This window comes from Notolepis coatsorum (genome assembly GCF_963971535.1).
Source record: "Notolepis coatsorum genome assembly, chromosome: 5".
Classification (NCBI taxonomy): Eukaryota; Metazoa; Chordata; class Actinopteri; order Aulopiformes; family Paralepididae; genus Notolepis; species Notolepis coatsorum.
Window position 1 is genome coordinate 11,590,371 of NC_140169.1, and position 22,270 is coordinate 11,612,640.

Genomic DNA, 22,270 nt, shown 5'->3' on the forward strand with positions numbered 1-22,270 from the left:
GAAGAAATCTATGTTCTGTGGGTTGACACACACACCAGTCCCCACAGATCCCAACATAGACGACTGCCCTACCCTTGAGAGTGCGCAGCTAAAGACATTCCTGTGGCACCACCCTGAGGTTCCCTCCACTACTGACATTAATGCAGCTAATTACGAAGAAGCAGAACTTCTTCTGCTACAGCGGGCCCAAAGAGACTCGTTCCCCGACGAGCTAGACTGTCGGCAGGGATCAAAGCCAGTCCCGTCAGACAGCAGACTGCTCCACTTGGCCCCTGAGAGCGACGCCCATAATCTCATCAGAGTGGGTGGTCGTCTGAGAAGGGCCCCAGACTTAACGGATGACGTCAAGTTCCCGATAGTCCTCAACAGCCGACACAAGGTCACAGAGCTCATCATAAAGAAATACGACGAGGACGTGCACCACGCCGGGGCAGAGAGAGTCTTCGCTGAGATCAGACGTCGCTATTGGATACTGTAAGGAAGAGAAGCAGTACGACGCTTCCAGCGGACCTGTCTAGACTGTCGCAAGTGGCGAGCACAGCCCAGTATACCCCGGATGGCTGACCTACCCCCCTGTCGCCTCCCGACTCGGCGACAAGCCCTTTCACTCCACCGGTATGGACTGTTTCGGCCCGCTGTATGTGAAGAAAGGAAGAGGGACGGAGAAGCGGTGGGGTATTGTATTCAAATGCATGACCACCCGAGCGATACACATAGAACTCCTTCCAACCATGAGTACGGACTCATTCCTTATGGCCTTCCGGAGATTCACAGCGCGGAAAGGAAAACCGTCTATATTATTGTCTGATCACGGGACAAACTTCAAAGGCGGAGAAAGAGAGCTGAGAGAGAGCTTCCAAGCTATGGGCCCAGAACTTAAGACCCACCTCGCTCCCTCTCAGATTGATTTCCAGTTTAACCCCCCGAATGCCCCTCACTTCGGGGGAACTTGGGAACGAGAAGTACGTTCAATAAAGACAGCCCTGTACGCCGTGCTTGGGGCCCAGACCGTGGCGGAAGAAGTCCTCACGACAGTCCTCACGGAGATCGAGGGAGTATTGAACTCAAAGCCCCTCGGTTACGTCTCAAGTGATGTAGCAGATGTCGACCCAGTCACCCCCAACACTCTCTTGATGGGGCGGCTGGACCCCGCGCTCCCACAGACAGTGTACAGACCTGAGGAAGCGAACGGCCGAAGAATGTGGAGGTACAGTCAAGTATTGGCTGACAAGTTTTGGAACAGTTTCCTCCTCCACTATCTACCGTCTCTACAGACCCGCCAGAAATGGGTGAAAGAAAGAGACAATTTGACGGAGGGCACAGTCGTCATGATTATCGACCAGTCACTACCCCGAGCTATGTGGCCGGCCGGCCGCGTAAGCAAAGTGATCACTGGTGCCGACGGAAAGGTCAGAGCGGCAGAAGTGCTCGTCCAGGGGCGGACATACACCCGACCCGTGGCGAGGCTGATAGAGTTGCCAAGGCTCCCCGACTCTCTTAATGACGACCATGACCCCCTGACTTTGTGAATTGCCCTACTCCTCACAACGGACATTGAGTAGTGGACAAGGCGGTTAATCTGTCTCTGCTTATCTAATTAGGTGCGGACTAATTAGGAGGCGGCTGTTACAAAGGGTCAGATTAAACCGAATATATATATTTATTACTTGAGATATATTGTATAATATTTGTATATCGTCTGATATCCCTTGTATATTCTTTGTACATATACACGGAATATCCCTTTACCTAGTACAGGCCAGACCATAATATTCGTTCTCCTATTGGACAGCGACCCCCTAGGCGCCACGGCCATACCCCCAATGTCTAGTTCAAAGTCACCGCTAAGACATGTCTCAACATGCCCAGGTTTGCGCAGTAATACGAGACAGAAATAAGGCTGGTACTAGATTATTCACCTTACGTATAAATACGGCGCAGGTGGATACAGATGCACTTAGTAACTAAAAGCAGAAGCCTTCACCATGATACAACGTGCTGTGAAGTGGGCCCGTTTTGCCCCGAAATAGAGCCTTGAGACCGCGTGCGAATTGATAGCTGAAGTGTCAGAGTTTAACGCTGTATCGTCGAGTTCGACCTATTCTATTATTAAGTGATAGTCTATTATGTATAGTGTATCGTGCGGCTACCGTTCTACAGTGACCAGCATTACCAACGTTTCATCGTACCGAGCTAGTGTGCTTATCCAGGCTGGGCGGCCTAACCTTGTGCCGCCATCCGAGGAGCCCTAGACGAGAACCGTGTGGATATGTACACTGGATAACCTACACCGACGAATGCAGAGCCCTTTTCGGCTGGATTATATTGCTTTGGTCCTGTGGCTGCTGGAGCAGAGAATCGTCTACCCCCACTACCGTGTGGGATTTACCCTGTGAGGAGCCCCGTCGAGCCCGCCTCTAGGACTCTGAGGCTGGCTAGCTTTCATCCATGCTGCAGTGCATACCGGAGAATAGCTGTTGCTTTGTCTACGGACCAAGGGATTATTGCACCGTCTCCTGTACCTGGAGTCTCTTTATTCCTCGTTGATCCAGACTTTTGCTACCGACAAATCCTCTCCCCTGCTGGCTTACAACCGGAGGGAACCCCCCTAGTATCTCCAGCTGACCTACGAGTGTACCTTATATAATTCTTATGCTACAGGTGGTATTAATTATCCCCATCGTAATATGCTCATGGACTTACGCTCTTGACCTATTCATGCACATTCTTCGCCTTACAAGCGCAACTCTAATTCTCAATACTGTAAGATAATATTGATGCTCTTCTAATAAATATTCCAAACAGGACTTTCTTTGTTAAGCCGTGTTATTGTGTGGGTGTTCATCACATATACATGTGTACTGTATGGCCAGTAGTAATGTACATAACTCAGTAGTGGTTTAATGATACCATACTTATTCAATACAGTCAGGGAATTGTACCCCTCAGTTACAGCAGTGTTTTTGTACAGTGGAGAAAGCCTAGGTAAGAGAGATTTCCCTCACCTAGTCACCTGTTAACACGTTTTAATTTTTTGGAGCGAGATTCATTTGGGGTGTGATGCTGCTGCTGCTGCTGGAGCGCGACAGGCTGCGGAGAGGTGGGTAGGAGCTTGATGCTGCAGCGTGACTGGCTGAGGAGTGGTGGGTAGAAGCTTGATGTTGGATTAGCGTATCGCAGGGTTCGAAATTAACGGGGGCTTGGGGCATAATGCCCTTGAAAATGGACAAAATGCCCTCGAAAATCAGTTAAGGGGGGCACAAAATGCCCCCAACAGTTTACTAATTATATATATATATTTATCCGGTAATGGCGCGCCTGTGTATCGTACCGTTCAGATGACGCGCAAATAAAAAAAATTCATTTGGCGGAGGTGAGCACTGGCTGCTGCAGCACTGCAGCTGAGCCAGGTGCTAGTCAGTTTGTGTACAAATGGCAAGCACAATCTAAATCAATCTTCATTACGACTTTAAAAACATAGCCATTAACATTACATAGGCATACACACATCTTGCCATAGCGTTAGCAGTTTGTACAAAACAATGCACGTTTTAACTATAGAATCAGCCCGCGAGGTAATACAGTCAACGAAATGTTACCATAGCTACTAGCTAGCAGAGAAGGAAATGGGAGTCTGAGAGGCGGGGTGTTTAAAGACAATGATAGGCGTTTATTCAACATCCAAGAAGGCTAACATACAACTGTGTTTTATTAACTCCAACCGGGACTATTGCCGCTTTCCCACTGCATGCCATCACCTCATAACGTTACCGGAGCTACCGGAGCTGATAATAACATTGCCTGAGCTGAAGGTGCGTGACAATAAAATGTCCGTGGGGACCCGGCGCCAACCCATAGATAGTTCCAACTCACCGAATTACGTAATCCACCACAGTTGCACTCAATATTTAAATAATGTTAGTCTAAATAAATGTAGACAGATACATAATAATTTCAAGCAGAACACGAATCTTTCCATTAAGAACTGACAATCAGGGAATTTAAACATGGTTGACATTGTTTTTTTGTGTTTATATTAAAGAAAGGAAAGTCTAGTGCTGGCTGAGCATATTGTTTGTTTGCACTAAGTTAATACTACAAATGTAGCCTATATTTTTCAGTCAGTTCGGTCTTTGTGTGCCAAACATTATTTAAGGCTGTAAACACTAACACTGTAAACTTTTTTTATTTTTTTTTAATAAATGAGAAGCATGTTTAGATTTGAGTGTTACATTTTTTTTTATAAAAATTTACGTATATCGAACCGAACTGAAAACCGTGACCCCAAAACCGTGATACGAACCGAACCGTCCATTTTGTGAACCGTCCCACCCCTACCGTTTATCATAAAAATTCAGTGCCCCCGAAATACAAAAAAAGCCCCCGAAAATCAATTAAGGGGGGCAAAAAAAGCCCTTGAAAAAAAATGTTAATTTCTAACCCTGGCGTATCGCTGCCTTGGGAGACGGAGATAGACATTGGATTCGGCTAATCATGCAACGTTTAGATTCACCATTTGACAGCAATATATGCGCGCACTGACAGTCGCTAATTTACATTTCCTGTGAAAAAAAAGAAAAAATCCTCCCCGTCCCGGTTGCGTCCCAAAAAAGATTTCTGTTCGTCCCAAATCAATATTTGATCGTCCCCGGGACGACGGGACATCGTTAGTCTCGAGCCCTGCTCTAGGGGATAGCCGAGACTGTAGCTTGATATCTATGTCGGGTGAGTGACTTGGCGATGTGGGCCTGAATACATTGATAGGGCCGACTACTCACAAATGCTTGCTGTCATGCCCAGACATGCTAACTGTCCACTGCCCATCCAAACTAGCGGGGCTTCCCAATGACTTCTGTTACTTGCTAATGCTGACCTCATGGTCGTACTTGTGTGTCGCCTCTATGAAAGCTAGCGAGCTAGCTGAACAATGTACATAACAGATTCTAACGTGCTATCCGGATTCATCACTAGCTTACGCGCTAGCCTCGGGCTAGCTAGCGGGCTGCGTCTATCGCCTGCGCCGAGGCATTCGAGACCCGTTAATGTTTACGTATTTTGGTTGTTGTTGCTGTTTAAGTGACATCGGTTTGCACAATTCAACAGTGATCGGGTCCTTAACTAACTTCTTGTATGCTTTTATTTTTATATCCAGGCTGTTTTGAGCTTTGGGCTCCAGTAGGAGAAGGTCGGTTGAATATATATATATACAATATATGATAACAGGTTGTGTCAGGTATAGCTTATTACTATCCCCGGGTTAATGAAGGCGTTTAATTCTATTCTTACATAGGTTATGTCATTCCAGCCGTTGTGCCTGATCAGAGGGGCTGTTACATGTGTGCACTTTGACCATAACCCCCTTTTTTCCCTTTCTTCTTATTGTCGATGTTTAAATTACATCTGTTTGCGCAATTTACCTGTGATCCGATCCTGCCTTAGACTATCTGCTGGTATGCTTTCATTTAATTTTGTTTTGAATTTTCCTTTATCCATTTATGCTATAACATTGCGACATTAATACGCAGACTCGGAAGTAGATGGTTACAGGGTTGATGTTGAGTTATTATATAATAATAGCTATTTTTTCCATTATAGTTGTCTCATGTTAGGGCCAAGGCTCACGGTGGTTTTCGACCGATATCTTTATTGATTTTATTTTTATTTTATTTGTGTTTATTGGACGAGTGGGGGTTTAATCAGGGGTTTATCTAGAGCAGTGGGTCCCAAAGTTCAGCGAGATGATTTTGTCAGGCCACTGAACTTAGAAGCAGGCCAGGACAGTGTTTCTAGTTGTATTCTAAAATTATATTCTATTGTATTCTAAAATGTGACTATATGGTTTTATATTAACTTAATAAATAAACAAAAACGAAAAATCTACTTATTTCAACGAACATTTCAAACTAAATAACAGATTATGCACATAAAACGCTGAAAACAATAATAATTAGCATATAAATGAATAACTAACTTGAACTAACTTAACACTTTGAGTGCCACTCACGAGATATCTCGGGTTTTTAATAGTGACGTTGAATGCCACTCACGAGATTTCTCTGATTTTTTTTTTCTTTTTTTTTTAGCGATCTGAAAAATTATTGCATCACCCGAGCCTACCCGAGTATAGCCGAGCGGCGCCGGCGATCACTGTGGAAAAAAGCGCCCCCTGTCGTCTCCCAGATGACATAAGTGATTTTGGAATGGACTCAATGAAAATGAATGGGGAAAAAAATCCGGTACTCCACATTTTCCAGTCCACTGATCCAGCCGGGGTTACCACAGTTCATTCTGGAACCTCAGATCCCCGCTGATCATGGAGTTCTACAGTATCGCGTTGGATCCATACACGTATCGATTTTTTCGAATGGTGATCAGGAATTGGAATATACCAGTTGGATACCATCTGATGTCAGGTAAGGACTCTATGTTATCAGTGTTAGGATAATCAGAGTAAGTTTGATGAAGATATAGGCTGTTTTGTGAAATGTCTTCTTTCGGTTTCACTGTAAAAGTCAGAGAGGAAATCAACGAGGCGATTATCCGTGCGCGGCCGTAATGTGCTTGCGTGCACGTATAATATTGATCATCTAGCGTTTATTTGAAAACGATTCATAAAAAGGCAGACGAATATCAACGTTGTGGAATATTCCACTAAAAGACGATTTTCATAGAATGCTCCTGAATGAGCTGTTTTTTATATCAAAACGGGGGCTTTTCTAACTGCTCTGAAATGGAAACGACGCGATAAAAAAACAATCTGCCTTCACAGCACTGACTGGAAAATAGTCTTTGATAATGCGATGGGCAGATTAGACACATAGCCATAATTTAAAACATAGATTAGGCGATATTAACGTTAACATTGGCGCCGATGGTGGCATTCAGCCGGTAAAAAGGTGCATTGGGCGATGTGCATTGGGCCGCGGCTCTCTGACGCCTTATTTTCTGGGTCCCGGCCTGAAAAGTTTGGGAACCCCTGATCTAGAGGGGGGTCGGAGTGGAGAGCGTCTTATTGGATCCATGACTCCAGTGGGAAATGATAGGAAGATGACCATCCTTAGTGGATGGGGCATAGGGAGGGGATTGGAGAGTGGGTATAGGAGGGTTTATAATAGGATGGGTGGGTTAGGGTTTAGAGTAGAAGGAGGGGGGGTTGTAACTGGAGTGGTATTTTTCTGTGTTTTATGTACTGTTGTCTTATATGTGTGTAATTGTTCCTCCTCTGAACTCCTGGGATTGACCGTCTGGGCCCGCCTGGATCAGCGCCTCTGTACTCAGCCTGGCTGCACTGGTATGTTCTCTACGCATTTAGACAAACTCGACCATGGCTAAATTGAATATTTTAATTTGGAACGCGGGGGGTCTTAACGCCCCACACAAGCGTGCCAGTGTCCTTTGGTTATTGAATAGAAGAAATATTGACATTGCTCTCCTTAGTGAGACACATTTATTGGTGGGTGATGTGTCAAGGCTAGCAAATCGACAATATCACGTTATCTCCTCATCCTCAGCCGATGATAAGACGAAAGGAGTCGTCATAGTTACAAGACGTAACCTTGATATCAAAGTCCTGGATGTGTGGTCGGACACGGAGGGAAGGATTACTATAGCAAAAGTTGAGTTCTCTCATAGGAAGGCAATAATAGCATTGTATGCTCCGAACACATTTGATTCAGCGTTCTATAATACAATCACGAAGAATATGTTGGAACTTACTGGATACGCTCTCATTGTGGGTGGCGATTTTAATGCGTGCTGGGATGCGGAGATGGATAGGTCCGGGTCCTCTGAAACAAGCGACCAAAAACGGTCCTCTAAGGCCCTCAGGATGTGGGCCCAGGACACGGGGCTCGCAGACCTATGGCGCTTATCCAATCCCACCCTCAAGGATTACTCTCACCTGTCTGCCAGACACAAAACCTTCTCTCGAATAGACTATGCATTCGCATCCCCTAATATGTTTGATAGTTTCGACGTCTCATTGGTTCCCCTGGCTCTCTCGGACCACAAGGGGATTTTCCTTGTGGCAACCTTTGGCAGGCTCTCCACGAGAGCTCCCAGGTGGCGTTTTAACTCAACCTTATTAAAGAACGATGATTTCTGTTCTGAGTTCAGGAGTAAACTAGCTGAATTCTTGCAGATCAATGTTGGCACGGTCGATGACCCCATGGTCCTATGGAACGCATTGAAAGGATGTATCAGGGGTCATGTCACACTTTTCGCCTCCAATTTGCGTAAATCCCGGTCAAAAAAACTAGAAGGACTGGAAACATTATATGCTGACCTATACGCATCTTTGCAAACTAACTATAGCAGGGGTCTCAAACTCAATTTACCTGGGGGCCGCTGGAGGTAGAGTCTGGGTGAGGCCGCATCAAATATTCCACAAAAAAGGGTTTCAAGTATTCCAAAAATGTATTAATACATCAACAAACTACCCCTTTGCCTCATCATAAAACCTCACAAACACCAGCAACTGAGCATTCTCAGTGGTGTCAGTGGACTCATCCACAGCTATGGAAATGCACTGTGCATTTTTTTTATTCTATCACAAAGCTGTTTAATGAAATCATCAGCCAGTATTTCAGTTATTCTGGTTGCTGTGCTATCTGAGGAGGATTTGCTTTTGTTTGCCTTCAAACATGGTCTCCATCACTTCAGTCATACATTATTTTATTATGTATGCATCAGAGAATGGATTCTTGTGTTTAGCCAACACCCATGCCACTGAGTGAGGACTTGGTTGCTTTATATCGTGACATAACTTTAACAATAATTCTGCTTGCAGCTTGATATGATGATTTCATTCCATTTATTTTTGTGGTTCTTAGTGCTGAAAGGTTGCATCAAAATAACTGTGTTTTGTTTCGTATTGGCGTTTCAAATTGCGTTTCAAATTGCCACTCTTCACAAGAGCTACCGTTTCTTGGCACATTGTGCTGGTTGGAGGGAGGATGAACGCATATTTTTCAGTCCATTGACCATTCACCTTTGAATTGCAGCGATTTTCACTGTTGACTTTTATTTTACTGGCCATCTTTGAACATGCCATATTTTTCTACTAGCTGCCTGCTGGCAAAACTATGCTACTAGCTACAGTACCTGCAGATTAGACTACTGTAGATGCGTTGTCAACTCTCGCTCTGACTCCGACCCGTTGAAAGAGACAACATGCATTCCGTGAAGACCCGCCCTACTCTGCCTCTGATTCGCAGACTGTGGGTGGGGGGGGGGGAATGGTGACGGGACGCTGAATATGATTGGACCAAAGCAGTAGACAGACACAGACAGTTGGGAGCAGTGCAGCCGGACAGGAGCTTGCAGAGGAGATAGGGGAGAATTTCGAGGATACCTGCTATACGCACTGATGACAGGATATATTTTCCTTCCTTGGTATCACTCCGGAATCACGTTTCAACCACTAACGTTGCTGCCATGAGCCTGCGCTATGGTAGCCTACAAGTGATAAAATAAATAAAACGCTCAACTCGCGCAACGGGTCGGCAAAAGGTTGCGCGTGGGCCGCACTAACACTAAACTTTGATGTCAAGTAGGGGACCAAAGTGAACGACTAAACACTAGTGATGCACCGATGTGAAAATTGTGGCCGATACCGATAACCGATATTAATATTGCTGTTCTGGCCGATACCGATATTTACCGATGTCGATATCTCTGTATAGAAAACACTTTTTTATGATAATCAAATAAAGAGCTATTTTCCAAAACGCATCATTTTTTTTACTTTTGTAACTTATTTTCAGAAATGACTGATATTTTGAAACTATTTAAGGCCAAAACATGTAAAAAGAAGAAAAAAAATATAAAAAAAAAAAAAAAAAAAAAAAAAAATTAATATCGGCCCTATCTTGATATCGGACCGATACCGATGTGTAAAAAAACGGCCATATCGGCCGATATATCGTGCATCACTACTAAACACACAACGTAAGATAGTCAAGAAGGAAATAAACTCCATACTTAAACAACAGTCTGAGTTCTTGATACATAGGACAAGGCAAAATTACTACTTTCACGGCTCCAGGCCTAGCCATCTATTGGCAATGAAAATACGCTCGAATGATCATTTCTCGGATATCCCCTCGATCAAGACGCGACAGGGTACAATCACTACTGATTCGAAAAAGATCAACAACACTTTTAAAGAGTTTTACTCACAGTTATATAGCTCAGAGGTTAATCTCGACGACTCTAAATTTGAATCGTTCATTGGCGGGCTTGAGATACCCCACATTTCTGAGGAAGAGGCTAAGGAACTGGGGAAACCGTTCACTCTTATGGAACTAAGGGAGACGATTGCTGAAATGGAGAGGGGTAAGGCACCAGGCTGGGATGGTATTCCACCCGAGGTGTATTTAGCTTTCTGGGACCAACTGGGTACATTGATGCTCGATATGATCAATTACGCTATTGAACAAGGGGAGTTCTCAAGAGATGTCAACATGGCGTTGATTTCTTTACTTCTCAAGAAGGACAAAGATCCCAATGATTGTGGTAGCTATAGGCCCTTGAGTCTTCTCGGGCCGATTTAAAAGTGTTTGCCAAGGTGCTGGCCCACCGCCTGCAGAGATTTATGACGGTATTGGTACACTGCGATCAAACTGGTTTTATCCCGGGGCGCCTGGCTGCAGATAATCTTAGGAGGCTGTTGCATGTAGTCGATAACAGTAAAGACAATACAGCTCCGTCCACTGTTCTGTCTTTGGATGCCATGAAGGCGTTTGACAGACTAGAATGGTCATACCTGTGGAAGGTACTTGAGGTCATGGGTCTTGGAAAGAATTTTATTCATATGATTAAAGTCCTGTATGCCTCGCCGTCGGCAATGATACTGACAGGCAAAAACTGTTCCACACTTTTCCCAGTCTCCAGATCTTCTAGACAGGGTTGTCCTCTGAGCCCAGGACTATTCGCGCTTTCCCTCGAACCATTGGCCCAATTTATTAGGCAATCGGAGGACATCGTCCCCATAATGATCAATAATACACCACACAAAATTGCTCTCTATGCGGACGACCTACTGATTTTTATGGATGACCCTTCCCGGTCGGCCACAAAATTATTGGGAATAATCGACGACTTTGGTAAATTGTCAGGCTTTAAGATTAACTGGAACAAATCAGCCTGCCTACCTCTTAATGAGCTGGCCAAGGCGGTGCGACTACCAGCTGATATCCCCATAGTGGAACATTTTAAATACTTAGGTATAGAGATATTCCCCACGCTGAGTCAAACTACTAAGTACAACTTCACGGGTACTTATGATAAAATACGCCAGGATCTAGACAGATGGTCGTCCCTTCCTAACTCCTTACAAGCCCGAGCTTCCATAATCAAAATGAACGTCCTGCCTAGGATAAATTTTGTTAGCTCAATGCTCCCCCTGCCCCCTCCAATAGACCACTGGCGCAAGGTACAATCGATGGTATCTAAGTTTATCTGGAATAACAAACGCCCGAGAATCAAAAGAGCTACTACTCAACGTAGGAAACAAGATGGGGGCCTCGCAATCCCTGATTTTAAGCTTTATTTCTGGTCCTTTTCACTGATACCTCTGATGTGCTGGCTAGACCCTGTAGATGCTGTTTCTTGGCGCTCCTTAGAAGCGGCGGCGGTCTCACCGCTAAGATTGCAGGATGTGGTGTACTCCACTGTCTCTATTTCGAAATGCCGGCTGAGGTATGGACCGATCATAACTCACGTGATCCAAACGTGGCGTAATGTACAGAAGTCGTGTGGGGTTAAATGCCCATGGCACCTGGACTCTCCAATTTTTAATAACCAGCAATTACTTGTTGGGCACAAGCCGGTTAATATTCCTCAATGGCAGAGGAGGGGAGTTCATACTCTGGAGGATATTTATGATAAGAACGGCCTCCGTGCGTTTCAGGACTTAAGAGAATTTTATGATCTTCCCGGCGAGTCCTTCTTTCTTTACCTTCAACTAAGGTCAGCGCTGAGGGCGCATGGCGTGCCGTGGGCTCAAGCTTTGCACCCACACCCCTTCCTCAGGCTCATAGTGGACAGGTCAACCTCCAGAGGGTTTGTTTCAGACTATTATACGCTCTTAATTCAATCCACGTATAAAAATGTATCATTGGATACAATCTGGCGTGTGGATATCCCGGAGTTGGACCCCGAGTTTGACTGGGATGATGTTTGGGCAAATGTGGCATTGTCTTCCCGCAACCCCAATCACCAGCAAATTAATTTTAATTATATTCATAGGACCTATCTTACACCTAGGAAGTTATTTGCTATGGGACTGATAACCGACTCTCGGTGCACTTTGTGCTCTCAAAAGGCCACTGGCACTTATATGCATATGTATTGGGATTGCCCACCAGTGGCCCGCTTCTGGAGGTCAATAACGGACAAACTTTCAGATCTGTGTGGCTTAACTATCCCATTCACAGCTGTTACGCTACTCCTGAACGATATAACAACACTACCCGCATCCGTACAACTGAAAAGGGTTGTCCTAGCGGGCGTCACAGCAGCGAAGAAGCTAATAGCATTGAGGTGGAAGGAGCCTGAGAAGCTCACAGTGATTAACTGGTCCCTAACACTGTTGGATGTGATTTATCTTGAGATATCCACGGCGCGGGTGATTCGGGTAGGGCAGGCTGGGATTGACCTGTGGTTCGCAGCAGCTGAGAAGGTCAGGACCGCCGTGTGCGGCTGAGCGGGGTTGGGGTGCTTGTTCGGGGGAGTCCGGCGGTCTCATGGGAGGGGGAGGAGGAAATGTCTTGTCTGTCTTGTCTTTTGTTATGTCTTGAATTTAACTGGGGATTTTATTGGGGGGCAGCTATTTAGCTATTTCTTCACTATTTGGTCATTTATTAGATAGCCCCCCTTGAAACCTTGACATTTTTAAATTTAAAAAGGTTGAACTTTATTTTCTTTTCTTTTTGTCTTTATAATTTATAAATTGTTATTTCTGTATTATTATTGTTTTTGTTATTTTCCTGTGAAGTTCTGTGTATTGTGATTGTGGTTAATGTGTTGTCTTGTTTCATGTAATTAACACTTTAATCGCCAGGGTTAAATTCATAATTTACCACCCCTCGCCAGCCCTATTTAACATGGAGAAGTTCCCCTTCTTTGCAGGGCTATAACTTTTTAAATTCTATTGCTAAATTGCCATTATTATGGCCCATTCAATGTCCTATATGTATTGTTCAGGGTGTAGCAACGTTAAACTTTTTCATTCACATATTCATAATAAAATATGGTCTAAAGTATAAGTATGTTTTTATCGTTTTCTGCAGCTTTCTTCAGAACGTGATTTATAGCCCTAAATGCATTATATTGATGATCAAATACAGTTTGGTAGGAATCTGTGCGAGATAAAAAAATTTCAACTGGATGTGCTTCTAGAAGTTTCTACATATCATCTGATGACCGGATGGGCGGGGGATCGTTTATAATTCCGTGGGCAGCGTTAGATGATTCATCCAGAGTGGGTCATATGTTCATCAGATCAGTTAGTATAGAAGACGTTAGAAAATAACGCTGAATCTTACCGTGGCTTCCTCGCGCCGCTGGCAGATGAGCGTGGAACAGAATTTTTTCTATTATGGGATGTAGAAATGCCAGATCCATTTCCAGGTTGTATAATAGTATATACCTCCAAATCATGTTGTTTTTTCGAGTTATTTGCACCGATCAATGTTCACTGTATCAAGACGGAGTCTCTCTAACGATAGCGAGTGGCCGGACCACATATGGATGAGCACTACCGGTTCAAAGGTTAATTTCCGGTTGGCGATCTGCCGATCGGCCACCAGATGGCGCTCTTGAACCGCTAGAGAGTTCAGTGGAGCTTTGCAGTGTGTCTCAGGGCTCCGGAAAGTAAATTTGATTTCGATGACAGATTTTTTAAATATTGACATCAAAGACGAGTTACGGCGTCTTCGGCAGAATGAGCATGGCTAGGAAAGACGAGTTCCGGCGTTTTCGGCGATTAAAGTGTTAATAATAAAAAAGAAATTGATCCAAAAAAAGAAAAACAGGCTAACCTCTCCCTCCCTGCCGTTCGACTGGTCCCCAGCGGCTTGCGCTGCGTTCCGTTCCCTCAAGAAGAGGTTCACCACCGCCCCGGTCTTGCTCCACCCAGACCCCAAGAGACAGTTCATTGTGGAGGTGGACGCCTCGGATACTGGACTAGGGGCTATCTTGTCCCAGCGGTCGGCAACGGACAAGAAGGTACATCCGTGCGCCTTCTACTCGCGTCGTTTCCTCCCTGCCGAGAGGAACTATGACATCTGCAATCGGGAGCTGCTGGCGGTAGTGGCTGCCTTGGAGGAGTGGCGTCATTGGCTAGAGGGGGCCGAGGAACCATTCACCATTTGGACGGACCACAAGAACTTGACGTACATCCGTGCTTCCAAGCGCCTCAACGGCCGGCAGGCAAGGTGGGCCAGCTTCCTCAGTCGGTTCGACTTCTCGCTGACCTTTCGCCCTGGGTCCCGCAACACGAAGGCCGACTCCCTGTCCTGGTTACACTCCAAGGGGGCTCCAACCACTGAGGATCCGACTCCCATCCTCCCAGAGGCCAGGGTGGTGGGAGTGGTCACCTTGGGCATCGAGGGGTTGGTAAGGCGTGCCCTACGCTTCCATCCCGCTCCCGGCAATGTACCTGTTCGTCGCCTCTTCGTCCCCGACTCAGTCCGGTCCCGGGTCCTCCAGTGGGGCCATACCAGCCGGTTCGCCTGCCACTCGGGCGTTCATCGCACGTTCTCCTTCCTGGCTCGTCGATTCTGGTGGCCCACCATGAGGAACGACGTCAAGGAGTTTGTTCTGGCCTGCGCGGTCTGCGCCCGCAGCAAGGCCTCCCACCAGGCACCCTCCGGGCTATTGCAGCCGCTTCCCATTCCGAGCCACCCTTGGTCCCATGTGGCGTTGGACTTCGTCACAGGTCTTCCTTCGTCCCAGGGGAACACGTGCCTACTGACCGTGGTGGATCGTTCAGCAAGGGGGTTCACCTCGTGGCCCTTCCCAAGCTTCCCTCGGCTGCCGAGACAGCGGACCTCCTCACAAGCCACGTGTTCCGCCTCCATGGGTTTCCCCAGGACGTCGTCTCGGACCGGGGCCCCCAGTTCACTTCCCAGGTATGGCGGGCCTTTTGCAAGGGATTGGGGGCAACAGTCAGTCTGGGGATGATAACCAGAGGAAAGACTAAGGGACAAACAGAGAGGATGAACCAGAGCGTGGAGTCTGCTCTCCGTTGTGTGGCTGCCGAGAGACCCGCTTCCTGGAGCCGGTTCCTCCCCTGGGTCGAGTACGCCATCAACTCCCTGGTCAGTTACGCCACCGGTCTCTCGCCTTTTGAGGTATCCCTGGGCTACCAACCCCCTCTTTTCCCTGCACAGGAGTCGGAGGTGGCAGTTCCCTCCGTGCAGGACCATCTCGACCGGTGCCGACAGGTCTGGGAGATCACCAGGACTGCACTGCTCCGGTCATCGGAGCGCGCCAGTCGTGCGGCTGACCGGCGCCGGATCCCTGCACCGACGTACCACCCTGGGCAGAGGGTGTGGCTGTCCACCAAGGACCTTCCGCTTCGATCCTCGGCCAAGAAGCTTAACCCCCGGTTCGTCGGTCCTTTTGAGGTTCTGAAGGTGCTCAGTCCCGCGGCGGTGAGTCTTAAGCTTCCTGCGTCCATGCGCATTCACCCCGTTTTCCATGTGTCCCGGGTTAAGCCTGTCTCCCTCAGTCCCCTGATGCCTCCTACTCCGGACCCGCCTCCTCCCGAGATGGTGGACGGACACCCCCAGTGGCAGGTCCGTCGGCTTATGGACGTCCGACGGCGGGGACGGGGTTTCCAGTACCTGGTGGACTGGGAGGGATACGGCCCGGAGGAATGGAGCTGGGTCTCCCGCCAGCTCATCATGGACCCCGACCTGATCACCGACTTCCATCGTTCCCATCCGGACAGGCCGGGCCGGGCTGGTCGCCGGGTGGCTCCCGTGGAGGAGGGGGTACTGTGAGGATTGGCCCATTCCCGCCACATGCTTCAAGGTACTGTGAGGAGGATTGGCTCATTGCCGCCACACGCTTCTAGGTCAATTACCAATTGCCGTCACGCACCTGTTGTTTGTTTGTAATCAACGCTCCAGAGCCCTTCATATACTCGGGTCTTTCTGTCAGTCGTTGTCGGGTCGTTTTGGATTACCACTGCTACTGCCTGTTCCCCCCGTTGTTGTGCCTCGTCTGTTTTTCTTCAGGACGTCGCCGCTGTTGTGTTTCTCTATCATCCGTTGGAGCTGTGCCTCGTTGCCCGCTTTGCACCTTGGTGAGTTTTTGGAACGAACCTTTTGGATTCTGTTTTCTGTGTGTTTGGATAACACTGAAGATTTGCCGTTTTTGTTTTGTACTGGACTCAGCTAAACTTGTGTGTTGGTAACACTGAAGATTAAGTCACGTGTGATTGTACTGGGCTCAGCTAAACTTGTGTGTTGGTAACACTGAAGATCAAGTCACGTGTGATTATACTGGACTCAGCTAAGGAGGACTGGATTGCCTCTGTATTCCGTTGGCTTGTTTATTGACCACTGTCTCTCTCTCTCCGTTCCTTCCCGAGTTGGATCCTGGAGTAGCTGCAGAGCCGCAGAGGCAGTGGCGCTACGCCGCTTCACCATCTCAATACCGGGACGATCTGCAGAGCCGCAAACATTCTCCCTTTTGTTGTTCTTATTGTTATTTCGCTCATTCCTGTTTCAGAAATAAATACGCCCTAGTCTTTGGCTAACTCTAAACTACCTGTCTGTGCCGTGCTGTTGGGGTCGGTTTCAAACCATAACAGGATGTTACATTCAGAGAGACAATTGGAAACTTAACTTAACATTGACAAGGCATCGATTTGAATTGGAAGTATAATTTACACATTTTAGTTGCACTTATTGAGATAAAGATGAGCCTGCAGTAAAAGATTATTTTACCTTTTGGATTTTGAGATAGGTGACAAAATTCACAGCGTTATGGATGTTACGGAAATGGACAAGCTTTTCGGACTCACTGAACACATGATGAAAACTCTGTGAATATCTTTTTCAAAGAATAACATGTTTACTATCACTTTGTAGGGAAGGGTTTGAGGTACCCAAAAAGCACATTCAGGAAAACCTGGCATTTCCTCTCAAGGAATGAATCACAAAAAAGTGCCGTTATGGATGTTACATTTTTGCGTTATGGATGTTACACGTCTGAAATAGACAAAAAACACTATCAAAAATATGGCTTTACCCACATGTGTTTGACTTCGGTGGACCATTTTGAGGGTCAAACCAGTCTGGATTCATGTTGTAGTCTGAAAAAATGCCAGGAAACATCACAAATGTTCTAGAATGTTCTATTATGACATCATACTGTGCCATGTTCTAGAATGTACTATTATGACATCATACTGTGACATCACAAAAATCACACAAAATAAATATTCTGAAAATAAATTACAAAAAGTTTTTGGAAAATAGCTCTTTATTTGATTAACATAAAAAAAGGTGTTTTATATACAGAGAACAGCAATATTAATATCGGTTAAATCAGAAAATGAGTTTTGGAGCAATTCCATGAAAATGTCAACCTCACCATGATAAGAAAGTTATAAAAAATCAAGTCCAATTCACTCTGCCTGGACTGGTTCAGAGAAATGGTATCTCCCTCTGTTATCCATGTGAGGATTGAGGTGTTCACGAATCTTATCAAAACTGACCCAGGACTTGTCCTCTTTGGTTGGAAGTGCAGCGGTAAGCCTCCATAAGGGACATGGACATGTGGCGTTTCTGAACCCTCTGCTTGACTCCTTCTCTTATGGTCACTGCATCCTTCATTCCTGGGGCCTGTCTTGAAATGTCGTCCCTGGAATAATACTGGAATAATACTCATTTACTTTTTGGTTTCATTTGGGGTTTCTGTGTTTTTTGGGGTGGGTTTCTTGTCACGATACTCGGCAAAACAATAACAAATACACATGTAGGCTGAGCTGACGCGAGGGGGAGATGGCCGACAGCAGCCGATTAGCAGTAGGCTAACGTGGACACTGCTCTGCCTAGACCAACAATGTGTCAAAAAGTTGTGTCTGGGAATATGTTGGATTTTAATCAAACAAGGAGTCATAAAATACTTCCGATTTTAAATCAAACAAAGGGGTCATAATTGGACTTAACACACATGTTTGATAGTGTTTTTTGTCTATTTCAGACGTGTAACATCCATAACGCAAAAATGTAACATCCATAACAGCACTTTTGTGTGATTCATTCCTTGAGAGGAAATGCCAGGTTTTCCTGAATGTGCTTTTTGGGTACCTCAAACCCTTCCCTACAAAGTGATAGTGAACATGTTATTATTTGAAAAAGATATTCACATAGTTTTCATCATGTGTTCAGTGAGTCCGAAAAGCTTGTCAATTTCCGTAACATCCATAACGCTGTGTATTTTGTCACCTATCTCAAAATCCAAAAGGTCAAAAATTTCTTATTGCAGGCTCATCTTTATCTCAATAAGTGTAACTAAAATGTGTAAATTATACTTCAAACAAAGGGGTCATAATCGGACTTAACAACACACATTCACAATGTAACATCCGTCACTTGCAATGTAACATCCATAACACTTGTAAAGAATACAAAAAATAAGACCAGAATGACTAATTGTTGCTAATATGTCATCTTTATAAAAGTTAGATTTGCTTAGGAAGTTTGGTTGACATTGCATTCCAGATGCATGTTTTATGACAACTTTTCCTGGAAAACGTTATGGATGTTACATTCGCTGTCCCATAAAGGGGCATTATAACAGCATGCTTCACCTGCCAATGGAAAGACACAAAGTACATAATTGATTCACCAGCCCTTCATGACCAAAGGTGAGGTTAGAAAAATATCTGTTGATTTTTTTTTGCCAATTCTGGCAATTCAGAAAGTCATACAATTAGGTTAATCGAAAAATAAATTTGTACATCATTGTGTCTCCTCCTGTAGTGTGAAAAAACATGCATTCTCATAAATATTACGATCAAATCTATTTTGTACTTCAAAATATAGACCTTGATGATACATTTGAAATTAGTTTGGTTATGATCATGTTATTTAAAATTTTTCATGGTGAGGTTGACATTTGCATGGAATTGCCCATAACGGTATATTGTATAGTATATTGTATAGTAGTGTATATATGACTCATTACTTTTAATTCGTAAGCTGAGCATTGTATTGTATTTTATCTTAGTACCTTTTATCATGTCTATTATTATCTATTCTATTTTATTCTATTATTAATTGTATTTTTTTGCACAATCAAGGTGGGCATGGCCACCTTCATGTCACTACATGTCTCGTGTATGTGACTAATAAATCTCTTGAATCTTGAATATTGGGATTGTGCCGAGAAAGGACTTTACCGATCAACGTCATAGTGGCAAACAGGGCTAGTGTTCCAAAGATCAGAACTACCCCTTTAAGGACAGAATACACACACATACTCATTAATTATACTTTTTTTTTTATCCACTTTTTCTCACATTTTTCTATATTTTCTCCCATCCCAATTTCGTATCATCCAATTCAACCCTCCCCTGTCACAAACGCTGTTTCTTGCCTCCCACAAGCCGGCTGCAACGTGGACTAAGTCATACATAGCACAAGTCCCCTCCGGTACTTGAGGTAACAGCAGTCGCATCTTTTCACCTGCGCAGCTCGATCTCTCAGTGGCGAGGAGTAACGCGTGGGAGGCTCACGCTGCCCCCGACACTTCCTGATTCTACTGCGCAGGCGCACCAACCGACCTGTAGGAGTCGCTGTCCACAACGCCCGATCCCCACCCATCAGTTTCTCACCCCCTAATACGGCCAATGTGTATTAGTATGAACGACCAGCTAAACTGAAGGCAAATGTGGAGCGCTGGGCTCGAACAGGCAAGCCCAGCATCTCCAGATTTCGTGGCGAGCGCCTTGCCCACTACGCCACGTAGCCGCCCACTCATTAATTATACTTTATAACATACACATTATTTGTGCATCCACCCACTTGTACTCTGCTCTGTAGACCAAGCCGGTGGTGCCGTTCTCCGGCGGGTCCCACATCAAGACCAGATCCATGTTGAAGGAGGTCATTCTCACATTTCTGAGTCCAAGGAGTTCTCCACCCGATACCCCTGCAGAGACGAGGATTATGGAATGATAGTTGATATTAGGGGTGTAGCGGTACACAAAAACCACGGTACGGTACGTACCTCGGTTTTGAAGTCACAGTTCGGTACGGGTTTTCGGTACAGTGGGGGAAAGTTTGGCTTTCCATGTTCCACTCAGGGGTGATGTAGTGTGCAGTAACTAATTGTACTTAGTCAACGAATATTCTATATTGAAATTAATAATCGACTTGTAAAAAAAATTGCCATGTACAATAATTACATTATACTGTATACATGTATCTACAATTGTTGGATATGTTGTTCACATATATCTATATCTGTATATATCCCATACATATTCTTATTAGTTATACCACTGGCCAGTATGGCTTACTACCATAGTATATAAATACCTGTATCAATGTACATCAATTTAGCTTTAGCATATAAGGCTATTACCAGTAGCCTGCTGTAATCACTTGTACACCGTACTTGTTAATACACTTTACTATTACATTTGCACTCTGGTTAGATGCCAACTTATTTTCGTTGTATTGTACTTGTGCTGTACGATGATGACATACATTTGAATCTAAATAGGGCTTTAATTAAAACGTAGGTCCCACTCCCACATATGCCCCCCCCCCCCCCCCCCCCCCCCCCCCACGGCATCTATAAACAGATAGCAGCATACGTTTCTTATGGAACTGACACCTTACTGATGGTGTAAACTGAAGTCGCGCAAGTAGGCCAATAAACAATACAGACCTAGGCATCTATTGTAGTCTGTCTGTACCACACCTGTATACTACAGTGTATCCAGTATCCGTCTCGGACTGGTGATCATCACAGTGATTTCATAGTATTTTTCTCTCGATCTACGGTTAGATTAATAAACACAAGTAACAGTTAATAAGTCAAGTGAACGGGTTACTAGCAGCCTACCTTTTGATCCGCATAGTATTGAAAATGTCAGGATAATTGGAAAGAAAACAGCTGCCATATTGTCCAGACGGTTCCCCCGGTTAGTCAACAGTTCTGAATATTGTTTCCTGTTAAAAAGCCGCGGCTCATCAGAGGGGGGCGGGGCGCGGCGGGGAAAACGAAAGTAAGTTGACAGTTATTAAAGTCTGTTTCGAGGAAGCGAGTGACGCGTCTCAACAGTTGACGTCACGAGACCGCCGCCATCTTGGTATTGGGGAAACAAACGGATTTTTTTTATTTTTTTTTATTTTTTAAACAAACACATAAACAAACATGACAACACACGATTAGATATACAAGCATTGTAAAACAGTGTACATCAGTTAACTCACCGTTTGGATAAATGTCTTATACAAGATATACCCCTAATACCTGCTATTCTATTCCCCTACACAATTATGCTCTTGCTCGCACCCCCCGCCCTGGACCCCCCAATGGATAATCCATCCATTATCCTTCGCTCCTAACCAGACACTACCATTAAATGCTAGCTTTTATTCTCTCCACCACTTCTAACCACATTGTCAATTTGGATTCATTGAGACCCAAAATTCTTGCTGTAGATATTTCTAGATAAATCACATCGAGATATGTAAGAACAACAAACGGATTTCTACGATCAAATGTATGCGTTGAGCTCCGTTTTTATTTTTATCACATTCTTGTTCATTTCATAACCTTTTCATATAATTTGAAAATATTGAGGCCAACATGGCATTTCACTATTTCGAAAGCCTTTCTGGTGATTCTAAAAGTGCATGTTTCCCCCCAAGCCATAGACATGCACTTAGACAGAAAGTTAAAAAGACAGGAAGTTGACTTCGAGAATGCGCTCTCTAGTGACTAGTCTAGATGCGCTCCTGTTCCAGATAACATTCCTTTTTATTTCTATTAGCATTATTATAAAACATTTGTTTAAATAAAATGTACATCTCATAGACTAGACTGTATCAGACATTCAAAAGCTGAATACTTTTACCAACAGATTTCCAGTTCGCGTTCTGCGCTCTGATTGGCCACTGACGTTTCTGGTCACGCCAATGGTGTGACGCCTGTTTCTTTCATCGGTTAAGCTTAGGCACTCTTTCGAAGTTGGTTAAGGTTAGAGTTTGTCTTAGAGCAGGGCGATAGAACA

At 44.9% G+C, this 22,270-nt stretch overlaps 1 protein-coding gene across 2 annotated transcripts in view; it reads right to left on the bottom strand.

Moving 5' to 3' along the window:
- Positions 1-21,180, bottom strand: part of LOC311228598 (interleukin-10 receptor subunit beta-like) — a 76,101-nt gene extending 54,921 nt beyond the window's left edge. For both annotated transcript variants that reach the window (XM_084314515.1, XM_084314514.1), the window contains exons 1-2: positions 21,097-21,180; positions 20,049-20,175 (exon numbers count right to left, since the gene is read on the bottom strand). In XM_084314515.1, coding sequence (XP_084170641.1) covers positions 20,049-20,175; positions 21,097-21,154 — 185 coding nt within the window. In that variant the 5' untranslated portion in view covers positions 21,155-21,180. The remainder of the gene's footprint in view (positions 1-20,048; positions 20,176-21,096) is intronic.
- Positions 21,181-22,270: the final 1,090 nt, after the last annotated feature.